At 40.3% G+C, this 19,379-nt stretch overlaps 1 protein-coding gene across 1 annotated transcript in view; it reads left to right on the forward strand.

Annotated features, from left to right (window-relative positions):
• Window positions 1–19,379, forward strand: part of MYRIP (myosin VIIA and Rab interacting protein) — a 492,137-nt gene that overhangs the window by 379,020 nt on the left and 93,738 nt on the right. The window contains exon 8 of the mRNA XM_030203295.1: window positions 3,850–3,981. Within this exon, the coding sequence (XP_030059155.1) occupies window positions 3,850–3,981 (132 nt within the window). The remainder of the gene's footprint in view (window positions 1–3,849; window positions 3,982–19,379) is intronic.

Below are 19,379 nucleotides of genomic sequence, written 5' to 3' on the forward strand. Positions count from 1 at the left end.
GTCTAAAGGAGTAGACTCAGGAGCAACATCTGTAAAATTTCTTCATGAAAAAGATTGAGGATGCGTGGAATGGTTTCCAAATGGAAGTGGTGAAGTAAGAGCAGGAACAATTTAAAACGATGAGAAATGTTCAGAGGCTCTCTGATGGCAAGGAAGTGAATAAAAAGGCAATCTTGGTTTGGGTGTATGGCATTTTGTCAAAGGTAGAATTAATAAAACTGGATTGATTGGTACTGAAAGAAAACATGACCTGGCAATACTGAAAGCCATGTGGAGGCAGGTTAATACTAGCAGACTATAACTTTTTGGAAGCCGACAGGTTGGATGATAGACTGTCTACCAAATCCATATGGATCAGAGGCAGGATATCTGTGTAGCAGCCTCATTGGTTTGGTAGCTGTTTTTAAATTGTTGTAGAGCTTTGGATTTTGGATTGTGTGGGATCTTGTATTCCTATCTACCCTGGATGAGAGACAGCAAATGAGAAAAACAAAACCTGACTTAAATATGAAATGATATCCTTCTTGCAGTCAAGCTTCTATGACTACTACTACTACTACTTAGCATTTCTATAGCGCTGCTAGGGTTACGCAGCGCTGTACAATTTTAAACAAGGGGAAGGACAGTCCCTGCTCAAGAGAGCTTACAATCTAAAGGTAATAAACTATGTAGTCAGTGTAGGTATCATGAATGGGGAAGGTGGTTAGGCGCCAAAAGCAAGGGACTGGCACTTGGGCTGTATTGTTGGTGTACAGATAGAATAACTGGGCAGATTGGATGAACCAGGTAGCCAGCTTCTGCTACTCATTTGTTATATTTCAAAATGGCATGAATATTTCATTTATTTTATTAGTTCCAATAATTGATACAAATTTCTTATCAAAAATAGCTTGAGGTGAGTACCATAAAATAAAAGCAAATTGATTATTCTATCTCCCATACCACCCTTTCTCACCCACCTCATTCTTTGTCAACCTTCCAACACCAACAATATCCCCCACACCCTCACAGTTTCTCAGTAAATTGATTCTGCTGTCACAAGAACTTCACCTTATAATAGGACCCTTTTAGTGCTCGCTAATGGAATTAGCACGCGCTAAATACTGTGCATCCTATTTTCTACCTATGGACCACATGTTATTTAGCACATGCTAATGTCAGTTAACCTGTGCTGTGCTTTAGTAAAAGGGCCCCTATTTGTCCGAAAAGCCAGGTTTCACTTTACTACAGAAAATAGGGTAAAAGCATGGAATATTGTTTGTGTGTTTGTTTGTTTTTTAATCATAGTAGACTAGTGGAAATGCCTGTCAAATTGATGGGGCAAAACAGCATCTGCACAAGTAGCCTCACTTGACTGAAAGCGGACACAGTTTTCATACTGTTTCTCTACCAGACACACATGCCTGTTGCATCAGATCAAAGTATGCATGTTATGTATCATCATGCACAATTTCATCTACAGAAAGTTCATGATAGCCTAGGTTTTCATGCCTACATGATTCGACCTGTGGGCAATGCATGGAAGGCGAAAATCTTTTTAAGCACCATCTTTCATAATTAAAATTATAGAGGGAGGTGGCAACTTATAGACTAACCAATTTATTGAAGCATGAGCTCTCAAGGACCAGAGTCTACTCCATCAGATGGTATCTGGCGAAGTGGTCTCTGGTCTTTCAAAACTTGTGACTCAATAAATGTGGTAGCCTATAAGGTGCAACCTGCCTCTGTCACTTTTGTTACACCAGACCAACAGAGCTACCCCTTTTAAAGTTTTCATATTTAAGATTTTCAGTGAGAGGAAAGCCTATTGATCATCATATATCCCAAAACACAATAGCAAATATGCATCTTCCAGTGTATTAAGCATAGTGAGCCAACTCAGAGCTATAGCAAATTGTTTCGAGAGAGAGATTTGGAGGAAAACATTTGGCTACTGTTCACATAGGGGGGGGCCCAAAGCTTTAGGGTCAAATTGAGTCTGATATAAAGGGAAGGGGAAGGGAAATGGGACTTGATATACTGCCTTTCTGTGGTTTTTGCAACTACATTCAAAGTGGTTTACATAGAGGGGCATAATCGAATGCGAATGCCCATCTCCATGGGCGTCTATGTCCGTGAACGGGTATGTGAAGGGGCGGGACAGACTGTATTTGAAAATAATGGGCGCCCATCTTTTTTTTTGTTAATACGGTTTGTGCCCGGCAAATGCCTCGGATTTGTGCAGATTTGATCTAGGCGGTTTCGTTTTTCAGCGATAATGAAAACCGAAGGTGCCCAGCTCAAAAACGAACAAATCCAAGGCATTGGGTCATGGGAGAGGCCAGGATTCGTAGTGCACTGGTCCCCCTCACATGCCAGGACACCAACTAGGCACCCTAGGGGGCACTTGTAACAATTAAAAAAAAATTTAAATACCTCCCACGTCCATAGCTCCCATCCCTTGGGTGCTGAGCCCATCAAATGCCGCCCAAAACCCACTGCCCATAACTCTACACCATTACCATAGCACTTATGGCTGAAGGGGGCACCTACATGTGGGTAAAGTGGGTTTTGGGGGTGGTTTGGAGGGCTCCCATTTACCACCACAAGTGTAACAGGTAGGGGGGATGGGCCTGGGTCCACCTGGGTGAAGTCCACTGCACCCACTAACAACTGCTCCAGGGACCTGCATACTGCTGTGATGGAGGTGGGTATGGCATTTGAGGCTGGCATACAGGCTGGAAAAAAAGTTGTTAAAGTTGTTTTTTTATGCTGGGAGGGGGTTAGTGACCACTGGGGGAGTCAGGGGTGCTCATCCCCGATTCCCTTCGGTGGTCATGTGGTCATTTAGGGCACTTTTTGGGACTTGTTTGTGAAAAAAAAAGGTCCAATAAAAATTACCCAAATTCACGCTAAAATCGCCTTTTTTCCATTATCGGCCGAAGGCGCCCATCTCTCCTTGGCCAATAAACATGCCCCAGTCCTAGTTCCGCCTTCACCATGCCTCTGGCACGCCCCTGTCAACTTTGGCCGTTTCCGTGACAGATTGCAGTTGAAGACGCCCAAAATCGGCTTTTGATTATACTGATTTGGGCGCCTTTGCGAGATGGGTGCCTATCTCCCGATTTGGGTTGAAATCTGGGCGCCCATCAATTTCGAAAATAAGGTTGACACTATATTCAGGTACTTATTTGTACCAGGGGCAATGGAGGGTTAAGTGACTTGCCCAGAGTCGCAGGGAGCTGCAGTGGGAATTGAACTCAGTTCCCCAGGATCAAAGGCCACTGCACTAACCACTAGGCTACTCCTCTGCTCCAAATAAAAGCTTGTCATGAAAGGATAATAGTGTATAATATCTTGTTCAATTCATAACATTCACCAGAAGACTGAATAAATAATGCATTAATGAATCTTATTCCATCATGGTTGTGTATAATGAGGCAGTGAGGCAAAGCAAGAGAATTTTAAACATCTATTCATGACCTTCAAAGAAGGATGCTAAAACATCTGTAATTTTTTGATATAATTTTTCTGGTATTGTGTATATTCATTAAAAAAATATGTTATATTGGGATTTTTATGGAGAAAAACAACAGAATGTGGCTAGAAATGGTGATCTCAATTGAACCTCACCTGTCCAGGCAGTGTAAAATGAATTACTCAGTCACACAGAGAACTAGTGGCAGAAATAGAACAAAGAGCTACATATTCTCCTGGCACAGTTACTGTGATCAAAAAGAACAGTGTGTCTCCTTGCAGAAAGGCACTAGTCAGATGTGCTCTTTCCCCCGGCTCCTTGTGCAGTGCTTTATTTGATCATACTGAGTTCCACATTCCAGTAATAATGCTCGTATTTCTCAATGCCTACAGATTATAAGGAGGAAAAAAAGCAAAAGTGAGATTGACTTTGAATGGCCACAGCCCAGGAGCAGTAACCTGACTTCTTCCCCTATGTCAGACCAGATGTTTCCAGAGAGCTATAGAGGATCCAACATGTTATGGGTGAGTAACCAAACCACTTATAGGTTATCCTAGTTCAGACTTCAAAGTAAGAAGCTCTAGGAAGACGAATGATATGTCTGTAATTAAAGTGTAGGTAGACATATTCAGCCAGTTGTACTGATGAAAGCAAAGATCTTAACTTCCATAGTAAAGAGGAATGTAATGATGCTTGAGAAATAGTCTAATATGGAAAAGACTACTGGAAAAAATATGTTTATTTGGTGGCACATGTGTGATTGCCATCATTGTACAAAACTACACATTCAAAAAAAGAGCAGCATCACCATGTAAGTGCTGCCACTTGCACTGTGCCAGATTTTGCCACCTAGACATGTAAGTACTGAATTTTACATAACTCCACGCCAAAGGGTAGCCATTCAAGCTCCCACAGCCCCAAAATGCTATTTTGAGACTGTGGGAGCTGGTTTTTAGCACCAGAAAGGTCAGCAATCACACTTCCAGATCCTAGTTCCAGACATTTAGTTGCTAGTTACGCTTGTGTCAGAACTAACCTATTTATGTCCTAAGTTTAGGCTCCTAGGGAAATTAGGTAACTAAAATTTAGGAACACAGCTCTTGTCAGTATTCAAAAGCACCATTGTAGGCTCCTAACTCTCAAAGGGGCTGTAGCAGAATGCTTGCTCAGATGTTAATGCCATGTCTGTGTACAATTTAGTGGATGTATGATTCAAACATTTTGGACTGAAGCAAAGCCTGCACAAAACTGTGCCTTAAACATCAACACAACATATTAAAATGAATGCTAATATTGCTATTAGATATTCCATCTCAATGCAGAGAAATGCACAGAAGACTTTAAGGGTGAGCATGACACTGTGGCTTTAATGCTAAGGCTGAGGTGATATAGAATGGTTGGCTCATTCTTCTCCAGCAGCATCTGTAAAGATTTACCACAGATTCTATATATCATGCCTAGTGTTCTGTGCCAGAATCCAAGTGTATTCTATAACAATGTGCATAACTTAATTGGCTTAACAAGCTAATCAGCATTAATAACGGCACTTAACAAGCAATGCTGAACACTAATTGAAACTAATTAGAATTTACATGCTCAACTCGCTATGTGTATTCTGTAATGAATTGCGCCTAAATTATAATGTGTATAGTTCATAAGAGGCGTGGCTATGGGCAGGGAACTAGGCATTTGTGGGCATTCCCAAATGTATGCATGTAGTTATAAGATGTGGCAAGAGCAAAGGACTAGACGCTGGCCAAAGGACAATCCAACACAGAAGATGGTGGTTTAAAAGATGCTTTATTTGCTGCTTGGACAGAAAGGACCCGACATGGTCCGTGTTTCGGCATTACAGAACGCCTGCCTCAGGGGTCACATTAGTGTTCTAAAAGACATTAATAAGTGTCATTCATGAACAAATATATGTAAAAAAATGCATGCTACAGAATATTACAATAGAAATAAATATAAAAAGACAGGACTGGCGAATAAACTCATCTGGGGATATAAAATACATAAAAAAATACATTAAAATATTGTTAATGGTGGACTTACACATGAGTTAAAAAAAACTAAGGTACATCAAATAGACCATCCATGGACTGACTGGCTTAGTAAAAACAAATATCCATATGGTATTAATAATTATAAAGAAACGTGATGACAGAGAGCTCGCATGGAACAAAGGACACATATCCATCAATAGTGTACACCAAAGAAAATGTGTGTGTGTGTATGTAAACAAAAAGTATTAGTGACATGGACAAATAGAAAAACCAAGATGAAAACCAAGGAATAGAAAAAGTACATACTATCCTGAGAGGAAAAGACAACAAGAAAACACCTGCTTAAGGACAAATGAATGAAACCCCGAAAATAATAATAGGATGTGGCCAATGCACATAATTCTGCACAAAGGGATTTATGCCACATTTTCGTTGGTGTAAATGGAGGCGCGTAGTTTTAGCCACTGGGATATCAACTAAGTGTATTGTATATACTGTGCCTAAATCTAGATTCTGCTCATAGAATACTCTTAGTCGGAAATTTTACTGCGCAGATTTTTTAGACACCTTATATAGAATCTGACCCTTAATGCCCGTTCTTCTTTCTCCTGCAAGTGTAGGGGGCCTGCCAACTTTTTTATGACCTCCATGAAGAGCGTGGGTTAAAAAAAGACAAAACAGAGGAGGTGATGGTTCTGTGCTAATGGCAGCTACAGTTTCGTACAGGTCTGAGCAGAAAAAAATTGTATTGGCACATATTTAAGCATGTGCTAGAATGCTCTTCTGCACATAAATGTATTTATTTATAAATGAAATTATTTCCCACTACAGTTCAAGGCAGGTTAAAATCAAACATACATAGGATAGGTACAAGTAATATAATACGAAACAAAGATAAAACAAGGCACCTACAAAACTGCAATAATAACAAAAGCCATATTAAGGATCAGCAATAGAAGTACGCACCAAGGAGAACAATAACACTTGCCTCAGGGGCGTAGCCAGACAACAGAGTTTGGGTGGGCCTAGGGAAGAACTGGGTGGGCATCAATTGTTCTCCCCCCTCCCCCAACCACCACCCAAAAAATATCTCAGCTGAAGGGAAAACCACTTCTTTCCACCTTGGCAGTCTGCAGCAGGCATGCGCTGAAAACTGAACATACGCAGGTGCCGGTATCATGGAGAGTAGCATTTCCATTACCATCAGGAGGAAGTCTTCAGCTGGCCGAGCTTGGGATCCTACCAGCTACCACTAAATGTGTGCTACTGTTGGGTGGGCCTGAGCCCTAAGTGGGTGGGCCCCGGCCCACCCAGGCCCACCTGTGGCTACGCCACTGACTTGCCTAAACAAGTAGGTAGATTTTTGCCTTTGTCACATAAAGATTATACTCCAACAGTAATGGTAGGACATAGGTGAACTGTTAACCAGCCCAGAGTTGGTTAGCTGCATGGGCTACTATGATGATCTGTAAGCAGTCTGCAGTTAGATTATGATGCAATGTATAGATCAGCATCCCTGCTTTATGTCTAGTGGTTTACTCTATAGACAACCAATATAATCATCTCAGAGCTGGGGTAATGTGGTCAGAATAGCATTCCAGCCCATGTTCAGAAGTGTGCTGATATATTTTTCTCAGACATGCACATAGCACTAGCTGCCCTTAGCACTGAACCATGTGTGCATGCATTTGGTGTGCTCAGCCTGATTAGCACACAAGTTTTGTATATAATTTATTCACTGCATCAGTACTTACAAGTTTGGCATTACACTTTCATTAGAAGCCATGTGGTAAGCCATCAGTGCATGTCGTTTTCTGCATTGACTCTAAAACTGGGCTCTTAAACACTTTGAAACTCAGCCTGTTAGACACTAAAACATGATAGGATGTCAGATCCCAGGTTCATTGCACACATTTTACAAAGAACCCTAATTAAAATTTCAGAAAGCATATAAAGATAAATATTTCTAATTAATTTTGTCTTCACGCATACAGTGTATACTACATGCCACCTGGAAAAAATCCAGCAGAGACCCCCATATTATCATTTCTCAGAAGGGGAACTCATTTACATAAAGCATCATTTCACACACCACTCGTTTACCCATTTTTTTCATTTCATCTGCTTTATCACCTCCTTGGCAGGCAATTTAATTTTGTCATCAGCAGTGTACTCCATACATAGAGCTTCTTCCTGTACTTTGAACAGCCGATTTCCTAATGAGCAATCATAATGAAATTAAATGCCTTATCTTATATTATAGGCAGTACGTTTGTCAGTGATTTGAACAATTCTTGCTTGTCTAAGTTGAAATGTGGTGCAACAAGTGAAAGGACTGCATCATTATGGAATATAATCTATATGGATACATAGATATTGGTATCCACTGGGTAAATATTCAGCGATAGTGTTCACCACATTTTTTTAAACAAAAAAACAGCACCATGGGCGTTTAAAAATGGAACACAGTTCTTTAATGAATGAGCCTTGACAAAAAGACCCGACACGGGCCGTGTTTCGGTGACTAGCACTTTGGATACAGAAAGTGAAAGTGCCTTGTTGCTTTGTAGCTTTTACTATATGAGATGTGGGGTAAGGAATAATATATTGTAGAGGAATATATTTGAATTATTCCTCAAGTTTTCCACGTCATCACTGTGACTCCTGACGCAGGTGCTAGTCACCGAAACACGGCCCGTGTCGGGTCTTTTTGTCAAGGCTCATTCATTAAAGAACTGTGTTCCATTCTTAAAGGCCCATGGTGCTGTTTTTTTGTTTGGACTTTAGTTTGTACTTTGTTCCCTCTCTTTTGTTACCACCAAATTTTTTAAACATCAGTTAAGGTGTTTTAAAATATTTATATTCAGCGCCACTATATGAATAAACAGCAGCGTATACTCCATATACTACCTCATTGAATGGGATAAAAGATGCAAATGCATACTAGATGAAATAGCACATTTAAGAACAAGATCTTCACGTAAGCATAACTCGATACCATGGTTCAATGATGAACTGAAAAAGCTAAAAACACAATCCAGAAAACTTGAACGAGCATGGAAAAAAAACAAAAGATGAACACACACTCAACACATTGAAACAATCACAAAGAAAGTACAAATACGCTATAAGACAGACCAAAAGATCATACTATAAAACTAAAATAGGGACAGATTACAAAGACACGAAGAAATTATACCAACTCATGAAGAAACTCCTAGACACCAACCTGGTCACTACATCGAACACAGACATCCCATCTGCAGATAAACTTGCTAAGTATTTCAATGAAAAACTTGTAAACCTACGCAACACGCTACCTCAGGACAACACTGACATTGAAAACTTCCTTAATGAGTTGGACCCAACCACTGGAGAATACCCGGCTGACCTAACCTGGTTAAATTTTGCCCTCATCACCGTTGATACAGTTGCACGGGCGATCAGCAGGTTCTCCAACACACACTGCAAACTAAATACCTGTCCCAACTACCTAATGAAATCCGCCCCTGACCGCTTCATAGTAGACCTCACATCCCACCTAAATTACATGCTACAGCAAGGTCTCTTCCCTAAGGAAAATGGCAATATCCTACTCACCCCAATACCAAAAGACACCAAGAAAAAAACTAACAAAATCACTAACTACCGTCCAGTAGCATCCATCCCGTTGTCAGTCAAACTGATGGAAAGCATGGTAGCTAAACAACTTACAGATTATATAAACAAATTCTCAATATTACACAAATCACAGTCAGGGTTTCGCCCCCTCCACAGCACAGAAACAGTACTACTCTCTCTCCTAGCCAAATTCAAGCAGGAAATAGCAATAGGCAAAAACACCCTCCTCCAATTCGACATGTCTAGTGCATTCGACATGGTAAACCACAATATATTAATAAGCTTACTAGATAAGTTCAGGATGGCTCAAGGGTTTCCTAACCACAAGAACATATCAAGTAAAATCAAACTCAAACATATCATCACCGTGGAAAGCAGACTGAGGAGTACCACAAGGATCACTGCTATCACCGATCCTCTTCAACCTAATGACGACCCCACTAGCCTTTATCCAACCAAGGCCTTAACCCCTTCATCTATGCAGACGATGTCACAATATACATTCCGTACAAATCTAAACTGACAGAAATCACCAACGAAATCAAGATCAGCTTGAACATCATGGACCCTTGGGCAAATGCATTTCAACTAAAACTCAACAAAGAAAAAACTCACTGTCTTATCCTCTCATCCCAACACAGCGCGGACAACCCCACAATTATCAACACCCCAGATTACACCCTCCCTATCTCAGACAGCCTGAAAATCTTCGGCGTTACATTGGACTGCAACCTAACACTTGAGAGCCAAGTGACCTCCACAACAAAGAATATGTTCCACTCAATGTGGAAACTCAAACACGTGAAACAATTCTTCCCGAGGGAAACATTTCGCAACCTGATACAATCAATGGTACTAAGCCATGTAGATTACTGCAATGGAATTTATGCAGGATGCAAAGAACAAACATTAAAGAAACTTCAAACTGCTCAAAACACGGCAGCTAGGCTTCGGAAAAACGCGATTTGAAAGAGCAAAACCCCTCCGCGAAAAACTACACTGGCTCCCAATCAAAGAACGTATAGCTTTCAAAATCTGCACTCTGGTTCACAAAATTATTTACGGTGAAGCCCCAGGATACATGACAGACTTGATCGACCTACCAACTAGAAAAACATCCAAATCAACACGAATGTACCTAAATCTGCACTACCCAAGCTGCAAAGGACTCAAATGTAAATCAACCTACACATCCAGTTTCTCCTACATAAGCACACAACTGTGGAACGCATTACCAAAAGCCTTGAAAACTACGTACGAGCACCTAAACTTCCGGAAAAAAACTAAAAACTAACCTGTTTAAAAGGCATACCCTACCAATCCAACATAAATGCCTGATCTCTGCAACACAACAAAACTAAAGTACGTAATGGACGTAACACAACTTTTCCATTGTACGATTCCATAATGTGGCTGTGCCACATGAACTTTATCTAACCACAATATCACTTTGTATTTGTTTACACTGGAGTCTGCAAACGCCTCTCCGGTACTATGTAAGCCACATTGAGCCTACAAATAGGTGGGAAAATGTGGGATACAAATGTAATAAATAAATAAATTCAGTAAATGCACCTAAAGGTTGGCACTGAAAAAAATAGCACTTAGTGCTATTCTATAAACAGCGCTCAAAGGGGTCCTTTTGCTACAAGGTTGTTGTGGTGCGGTAACCTGGAACCACCGCTGGCCCAACATGGCAGCCTGTGGTAGTTCCTCCTCAAACATGCGCCATTTCCGGTGCTACGGAAAATAATTCTGTGATTTCTAGAGTGGCGCTAACCTGGCGGTGCTGCCTGGTTACTGCCTGGTTACCGTGGGAACCCAGCGGCAAGTGCTCCCTCCGCATGGCCACGTGTAAGAATAATCTTACTGCAGAGCAATGTCTTTTTTAGGGACTTTTTAATTGCTGCAGTAAAAAGGGCCCTGGCGCATGGCAAAAATGGCCCCTGCCGCTACCGTAGGGCCCTTTTTATCGCAGCTTGGTAAAAGGACCCTAAAGTTAGGCTCCATTTATGGAATAGTGCTAAGCAGCGGGATATGCAACTACATTTAGGTGTGACCATTTACACCAACGAAGCCTTGGTGTAAATCGCTGTGCCTAAATTAGACACGGATGCCCCTTATTCTATAACAGCGCACATAAATTGTGGGAACATCCCTGATCTGCCTATGTCCCTCCCATGGCTCTGCCACCTTTTTGGAGCTGTGCGTAATATTTATGTGTCCATCCGAGCGCATAAATATATATGCCTAATTCTTAATTAATGCCAATTAGCACTGATAATTGTTAGTTCCAAATTATCAGTGCTCATTGGCTTGTTATTCAATTAAATTGTACGCACAAATTGGGGGCATACCCAAATTTGTGCATGCAATTTAAAGCGCCATTTATAGAATTAGGGGGATGGGGATAATTGTATATCAGGGTACCTACAGTAAGAGGATAAGTAGGTGCCCATTTAAAACCTATTCTAATAGCAGAAAAGGTGCTTATATTTAACGTGTGATCACTTATACTAGCCCTGAAGCTGGTGTAAATGCCCACAAGTAATGTTAGCCAGAATACACATAAATTATAGTATTCTATAATTTACCTGTGCCAAACTCTGGTCATACGCACACCCATCAGCAAAGTATGTGACATCAAAATATGGCATGAACGTTTCCACTGGGCAGCATTCTCCAAAGGGTGGCATCAATACTGTCATAAATGAGTAGAATACTGCCACCTTAAACTAGGTAGGATCTTATAGAACAGGGTTGTCCAACCTTTTTATATCGGGGGCCACATTTTATATTTTGTAACATTCAGAGGGCCAATACACACACACCGCTGTATTTTGTTGCATGTTTTGTCAAATAGTGCCAAAATGTGATGGTGCATCATCCCCTCCCCAGCTTTCATACAGTCTTGCTCATGTAACAACTCCTCACCCACAGCCTTCACCCAGTTTCTTTACTGTCACCTAGCTTCCACTGCAGAAGAGAACAGTAGGATTCCTGCTTCTCCACCATGGCTTTGATCTCTGCAAGCTTGAGTCACAGAAAGCCAAGTCATGGAGGGGAAGCAGGAATCCTGCTGTAAGCACCACAGGGATTGCCAAGCTTCTGAGGGCCAGAAAAAAGCACTTGGTGGGCCAGGTTCTGGCCCTCAGGTTGGAAAAGCCTATTATAGAATTACCCCCTATTAACGTGATGGCCACCTATATCTATACAGATAATGGAACTATTTAGCTGCAGTCAGTATAGCTGTTTAGTTAGCATTAGGACTATTTTTCAGCAGGCCTAATGTCAGCCGCTAAGTTGTGTTGACAGTGATTGAATATCACTGTTAATGTGTAGTTAGACATTTCTGCCCTAAATTTCCCAGGAACTATACAGATAGGGAGCAGTTCTACAACAGAATGCCTCCACTTAGGTGCCCTGAGAATGCACAAGAGGAACCTAACATTTACACACCCACTGTTACATCAGTCGTAGATCTGGCATAATTACAATCAGTTAAATGGAGCAGGAATGCACAAAACTGACAATATTCTGCAAGTTAAGTACATAAGTGGGAGTCAAACCTATGTGTATGAGCTCCTTTTATAGGTAGATGCTAGTATTCTGTCAATTTATGCACACAAGGGGAGCCCAGTTATAGAGTTGCCCTTCACATACTGAAGCTGTGAGAGCGATTCCGTTTGAAAATCCACTGCCAGTAGATTTATTCATTTACTGGCTGACAGTATAAGATCTTTTGAATCTCTCTCTCTCTCTTTCTCTCTCTCTCTCTCTGTATATATGTACATATATATTGGGGCTGCACGACTCGATTCAGCCCTAAATATGTTGTTCGTATTCAGTGGAATAGTAATTTAAATTCAAATATGAATAATCCAGGGCTTTACTGTGCTAAATCCTACTGAAATAAACACTAGTCATCCAATATTCAAAACTATTTAACCAACCAGGAACAGCTCCTGGCCGGTTAAATACCATTTAAGCACCTAACCATGGATATTCAGTGGGAGATAACCGGTTATCTTCCACCGAGTATCCATATCGAGCGACATAGCTGGTTTGGATCGGATATTTAGCTATGTTGAGCAGCCAAGTAGGCTGCTTAAATAGTAGGCCTATCTTTGACTGCTAAAAAGTTAACTGGCTAGCGCTGAATATCAGCATAGCCGGTTAACTTTTTAGCGGCCAAAATAAACCCAGATATTCAATGTCGGTCACCAGAAACGGCTCGGCATTGAATATCTGGATTTAATGCCAGTGGCGGACAGCAAACTTGTGGGGTTGAAAGTCTTTGATGCTGTAACTGTTTTTCCGGTGTCCTAGTGCTCTTTACCAACAAAGGAACAAGGGAATCCTCAATTATCCTTGACTGTGCTTAAAGTCGGTTGGCAGTGGGGTTTATTTTCCCAAGTCGGGACAGAAAAGCATATATAATTAAAAGAAAGTCCAAAGTACAGCCACTCAGGAATACCTTCCCACTTATGCCCCTCCCCCAATATTTTACTATAAGGTGAATTTGGAGCAAAAAGAGTAAAATATTCTGCCCCTTTAAACCTGCTCTGGCTTTCAGAGTCTCTCATGAATTAGCTGCATTCCAAACCTGATTACAAAAATGTTTCTTCCACTTTCTTAGCTAATTAAAGCACGTACACATCAAGAAGGAAACTGGACCTTCCACCTACAGACCTTATCAGCTCTAGTTTCAAATGTTCTCAGTCTCTGTAGTCTATATGTGTTGAATTTGCAGTTCGAGGGCAGTTCTATAAAGGGCTGCCAAATTGGAGCTTATTTTATAAAGGAGAAGAAGTGCCTATTTTTCTTTGTAGAATACTACCACATGGGTCTATATGCAGGTAAGCAGTTAGATGCGAGCACTTATGCCAGTTTAAATACGTGTGCCTAGATTAATAGAGGCTGATATTCAAAGCGATTTAAGTGGTCAGGAACCTTTCCTGCTCACTTAAATAGCTTCCTACTGCTTAACCAGGTATATTCCGTGGCACTGATTTTTTTCTTTAATCCTTATTTTCCAGTAAATCTCCATAAAATATTCCTTACCTATGATTTCTCTAATATTTTACCATGCCCATTCCACTGTTTTGCTGTTTTTCATAAGGTTATCGAGGATTCCTAGAACTTGAAAATTTCAGGTTTCACTTCTATATGTATCACTCATTGCTCTGCCTAAAATGCTGTTTTAAAGAAAACTTGGAGGAGAGGAAAGGAATAAAAGAAAAAATAAAGTAAATGAGAGGAAGATGCAGCTCATCAAATAAACATGGGAAAAGGTTGGTGAATGGTGCCATCTGCTGGACTCTTATTAGATCTGCTAACTAGAACTAGAAATTCTTTTCAAAAGTTACATGCAGTTAAACCATGAATATGACATCAGTATCCAGTGTTTCCAGGGGCACACATTCATTAAGCCAGGCGTGCTTAATGAGAGGGCAGGATAAGGGATGCACGATATCCCCTTCAACTTCTAAGCAGATTGTAGATCAAAGAAAAAAACACAATTTGGAAGTGCCTGTATGCAAATGCTAAAAGCCTGAAAACTAAAATGGGAGTTAGAATATATAGCACTAAATGATGAGGTAGATATAATAGGTATCTCAGAGACTTGGTAGAAAGAGGACAATCAATGGGACACTGTGTTAACAGGGTACAAATTATATCGCAATGATAGAGAGGATCACATTGGAGGGGGGGTGCGCTATATGTTAAAGAGGGAATTGAGTAAAATAAAAACAAATATTTCACATGACAAAGATAGCAGCATGGAATCATTATGGTTAGAAATTCCATGTGTGAAGGGAAGGAGTATTAGGGCTGTACTACCATCTACCGGGACAGAATGAGCAGACTGATGAAGAAATGTTTACAGAGATTAGGAAACTGGCAAATTGCGCAACACTATAATAATGGGTGATTTCAATTACCCCAGTATTGACTGGATAAATGTTACATCGGAGAGTGCCAGGGAGATAAAATTTCTAGATGTATTAAACGACTGCTTCTTGTCTAGGAACCGACAAGAGTGGGAGCCATTTTGGATCTGGTCCTTGGTGGCGTGCAAGGCATAGTGCGAGAGGTGGCAGTGTTGGGTCCCCTGGGAAACAGTGATCATAATATGATCAAGTTTGAGCTACTATCTAGGATGAACCCGTAAAAGAAATTTACTGTAGCTGCATTTAATTCTTGAAAAGTTGACTATAATAAAATGAGGAAAATGGTTAAAAAGAAACTAAAAGGATTGGCTGCAAAGGTTAGGACACTAAATCAGGCATGGACATTATTCAAAAATACTATCTTGGAAGCCCAGTTCAGATGCATTTCATGTATTTGCAAAGGTGGAAAGAAGAGAAAACGTCAGCCAGCATGGTTAAAAGGTGAAGTAAAAGAGGCCATTACAGCCAAAAGATTGTCTTTCAAAGAATGGAAAATAGACCCAAATGAAAAAAATAAGAAGCAACATTAGCACTGGCAAGTCAGAAGCAAAACATTAATAAAGAAGGCTAAAATAGAATATGAAGATAAACTTGCTGCAGAGGCTAAAATTCACAGTAACAAATTTTCCAGGAAAGCCTGTGAGGGAATCCATGGGACCGTTAGATCACGAAGGTGCAAAAGGGGTACTCAGGGAAGACAAGGCCATGGCGGAGAAACAGAATGAATTCTTTGCTTCTGTCTTTATGGAAGAAGATGTAAGAGATCTGCCTGTAGCAGAATTGGTTTTCAAGGGTGATGATGCAGAGGAACTGAAAGAAATCTCTGTGAACCTGGAAGATGTACTGAGCCAAATTGACAAATTAAAGAGTAGTAAATCACCTGGACCAGGTGGCATACATCCAAGGGCACTCAAAGAGCTCAAGAACGAAATTGCTGATCTGCTGTTTAGTAATATGTAACCTGTCGTTAAAATTGTCTGTAGTACCTGAAGATTGGAGGGTGGCCAATGTGAAGCCAATTTTAAAAAAGTGTTATAGGGGTAATATGGGAAATTATAGACCAGTAAGCATGACATCGGTACCGGGCAAAATAGTGGAAACTATTATAAAGAGTAAAATTACAGAACACATAGACAAACATGGTTTAATGGGACAGAGATAGCATGGATTCTGCCGAGGGAAGTCTTACCTCACCAATTTGCTTCATTTTTTTGAAGGCATGAATAAACATGTGGATAAAGGTGAGCAGGTTGATGTAGTGTATCTAAATTTTCAGAAAGCGTTTGATAAAGTTCCTCATGAGAGACTGCTGAGCAAATTAAAGAGTTCTGGTGTGGATTAGGAATTGGTTATTGGACAAAAAACAGAGGGTAGGGTTAAATGGTCATTTCTCTCTGTGGAGGAGAGTGAACAGTGGAATGCTGCAGGGATCTGTACTAGGACCGTTACTATTTAACATATTTCTAAATGATATGGAAATCAGAACGACAAGTGAGGTGATCAAATTTTCAGATGATACGAAACTATTCAGGGTTGTTAAAACACATGCGGACTGTGAAATATTGCAGGAAGACCTTAGGAAATTGGAAGACTGGGCATCCAAATAGCAGATAAATTTAATGTGATCAATGCAAGATGATGCACATTGGAAAGAATAATCCGAATCATAGTTACCTGATGCTAGGGTCCACCTTGGGGGGTCAGTGCTCAAGCTAGCATGCTGAAATCTTCTGCTCAGTGTGCGGCGCTGGCCAAAAAAGCAAATAGGATACTAGGAATTATTAGGAAAGGGATGATGAATAAGACCAAAAACACTATAATGCCTTTTTATCGCTCCATAGTGTGTCTGCACCTTGAGTATTGCGTTCGCTTCTGGTTGCGTATGTCAAAAAAGATATAGCAAAATTAGAAAAGGTTCAAAGAAAAGCAACTAAAATGATAAAAGGGATGGAGTTCCTCTCATATGAGGAAAGGCAAAAGAGGTTAGGGCTCATATGAGGAAAGGCAAAAGAGGTTAGGGCTCTTCAACCTGGAAAAGAGACGGATGAGGGGAGATATGATTGAGGTCTACAAAATCTTGAGTGGTGTAGAACGAGTAGAAGTAAATAGATTTTTTACTCATTGCAAAAGTACAAAGACTAGGGGACACTCAAGGAAGTTACATGGAAATACTTTTAAGACAAATAGGAGGAAATATTTTTTCACTCAATGAATAGTCAAGCTCTGGAACTCTTTGCCGGAGGATGTGGTAACAGCGGTTAGCATATCTGGGTTTAAAAAGGATTTGGACAAATTCCTGGAGGAAAAGTCCATAGTCTGCTATTGAGGCAGACATGAGAAGCAACTGCTTGCCCTGGGATTTCTAGTATGGAGTGTTGATTTGGATTTCAGCCAGGTACTTGTGACCTGGCTTGGCCACTGTTTGGAAAACAGGATACCGGGCTATTGGTCTGACTCAATATGGCTATTTATGTTCTTATGTTCCATCCAACACTACTTAAAAATGTAAGAGCATACAATAAGTTGTATTCAGTTAGATCAAGGTCTATCAAGCCCTGCATCCTGTCTCTGACAGTGACCAGTTTAGGTCACAAATATCCACTAGATTCCCCCAAAATAAATCTGTTCCTTTTAGATCATTTCCAGGGATAAACTAACTATTTTTGTGGATTTTTCCTCCAGGTAGTTTCACAAACTTCTTTTGAACTCCACTTTATTATTTGCCTTGACATCCTCAAGCAACACACTCAACAGCTTTATTGTACACCACATAAAAAAACACTTCCTGTGATTTGTTTTCCATTTGCTGGTAGTTTCTTGGAATATCCTCTTGTGTTAGTATTGTTTTGAAGGTTAGACAACCGTCTTATTTAACCATTGCACCCCATCTTTGATTTTATTCATTTTTGTCACATCCTCTCTCAGTTGCACATTTTCCAAGCTGAAGAGCCCAAACTGTACAGCCATAAACCTTGCATATTGTGCCATTCTCCTCTCTCCATTTCTGAAAGGATATGAGTACATAAGAAGATCAGAAGTGTTATACTGGATCAGACCATGAATCCATCTTGTCCAGTATCCTGTTTACAACAATAGCCAATCCAGATCAAAAATACTTGACAGGATCACCAAAAGCAGGTAGAGTCCATGTTGCTTACTCCCAGGAAAGCTGTGATCTACCTTAATAACATTTTATAAGCTTTTCCTCTAAGAACTTGTCCAAACGCTTTTTAACCCAACTACACTACCTAGTTTTAGCACATTCTCCAGCAACAAATTCCAGAGCTTAATTATACACAGAGTGAAAAAATGTTTTCTCTGATTTGTTTTTACATTTAAATAGTTTTTATTAAACAAATTAATAAAATAGAAAAAAAGCTAAAAACAAACATACACAATTCAATTACCCTCCCCCCCCCCCATGAATATCACCCCCCCCCTTTTAACCCCCAAAACCAAACAAATACAAAATCTAAAGAACTTGGATTCTTATAGCCTTCCAGAATAATGCTTTACAAAATTCTGACTATTCCCCCCACCAAATCAACCCCCCCCCCCACATTTACTAAAACTTAGCTTGAGGTTTTTGCATGAGGACCCATTTTATTCCTAAACAATCCCCCAAGAACGTTCTTATCTCCTTTCCTCCGAAAGAAAGATATTGCCTATGAGGGTTAAGAGTCAATAATATCTTCTCACCTAGATCTAATTATCTTGAAGTGTTGAAATTTATTACCTATCTGATTCAAAATAAAGCTATGTGCTCTTGAGTGCAAAGCTTGTGAATATACAGGAACCATATGGCTAAGAAGCTTGAAAGTTATACGTGATTCAGCTCCATCAAGAAGAGTTCATGCAGCCTATTTCTCCAATACCAGTATGATAGTGGCTCATTCTGCGTCCAATATTGTAGAATGCAGTGCTTCTCTACGATGCAAGCCTTCATGTCCCAACCCCCTTCCCTTTAACTCCCAATGTAGATATTTGTCCTAACAGTATACCCATTGGTTGAAATCTGATATTGATTTTAGAACCCTTTCCAAAAACCCCACAATCACCCTCCAAAATTTCTTAATTTGGTGACAGTCCCAAATAATATGAAAAAGAGTATTGGCCTCTCGTTTATATTTCCCACATATGGGGCTATCTACTCTGCCCATTTTATGTAGCTGAGATTGAGACATATAAACCCTACATAACATCCTAGAGATTCTCTACTCACACTCTGGTATAATTTTAAGCCAAGTCCAGGAGTTCAGTTGAAATTCCTAGATCTACACTTCAGCGCTGAATAATAAGTAAGAGATCTTTTGCTGGGGAAACTTCCTCTATTTGTTTATG

This window comes from Microcaecilia unicolor, chromosome 1, assembly GCF_901765095.1.
Source record: "Microcaecilia unicolor chromosome 1, aMicUni1.1, whole genome shotgun sequence".
NCBI classification, from domain to species: Eukaryota; Metazoa; Chordata; class Amphibia; order Gymnophiona; family Siphonopidae; genus Microcaecilia; species Microcaecilia unicolor.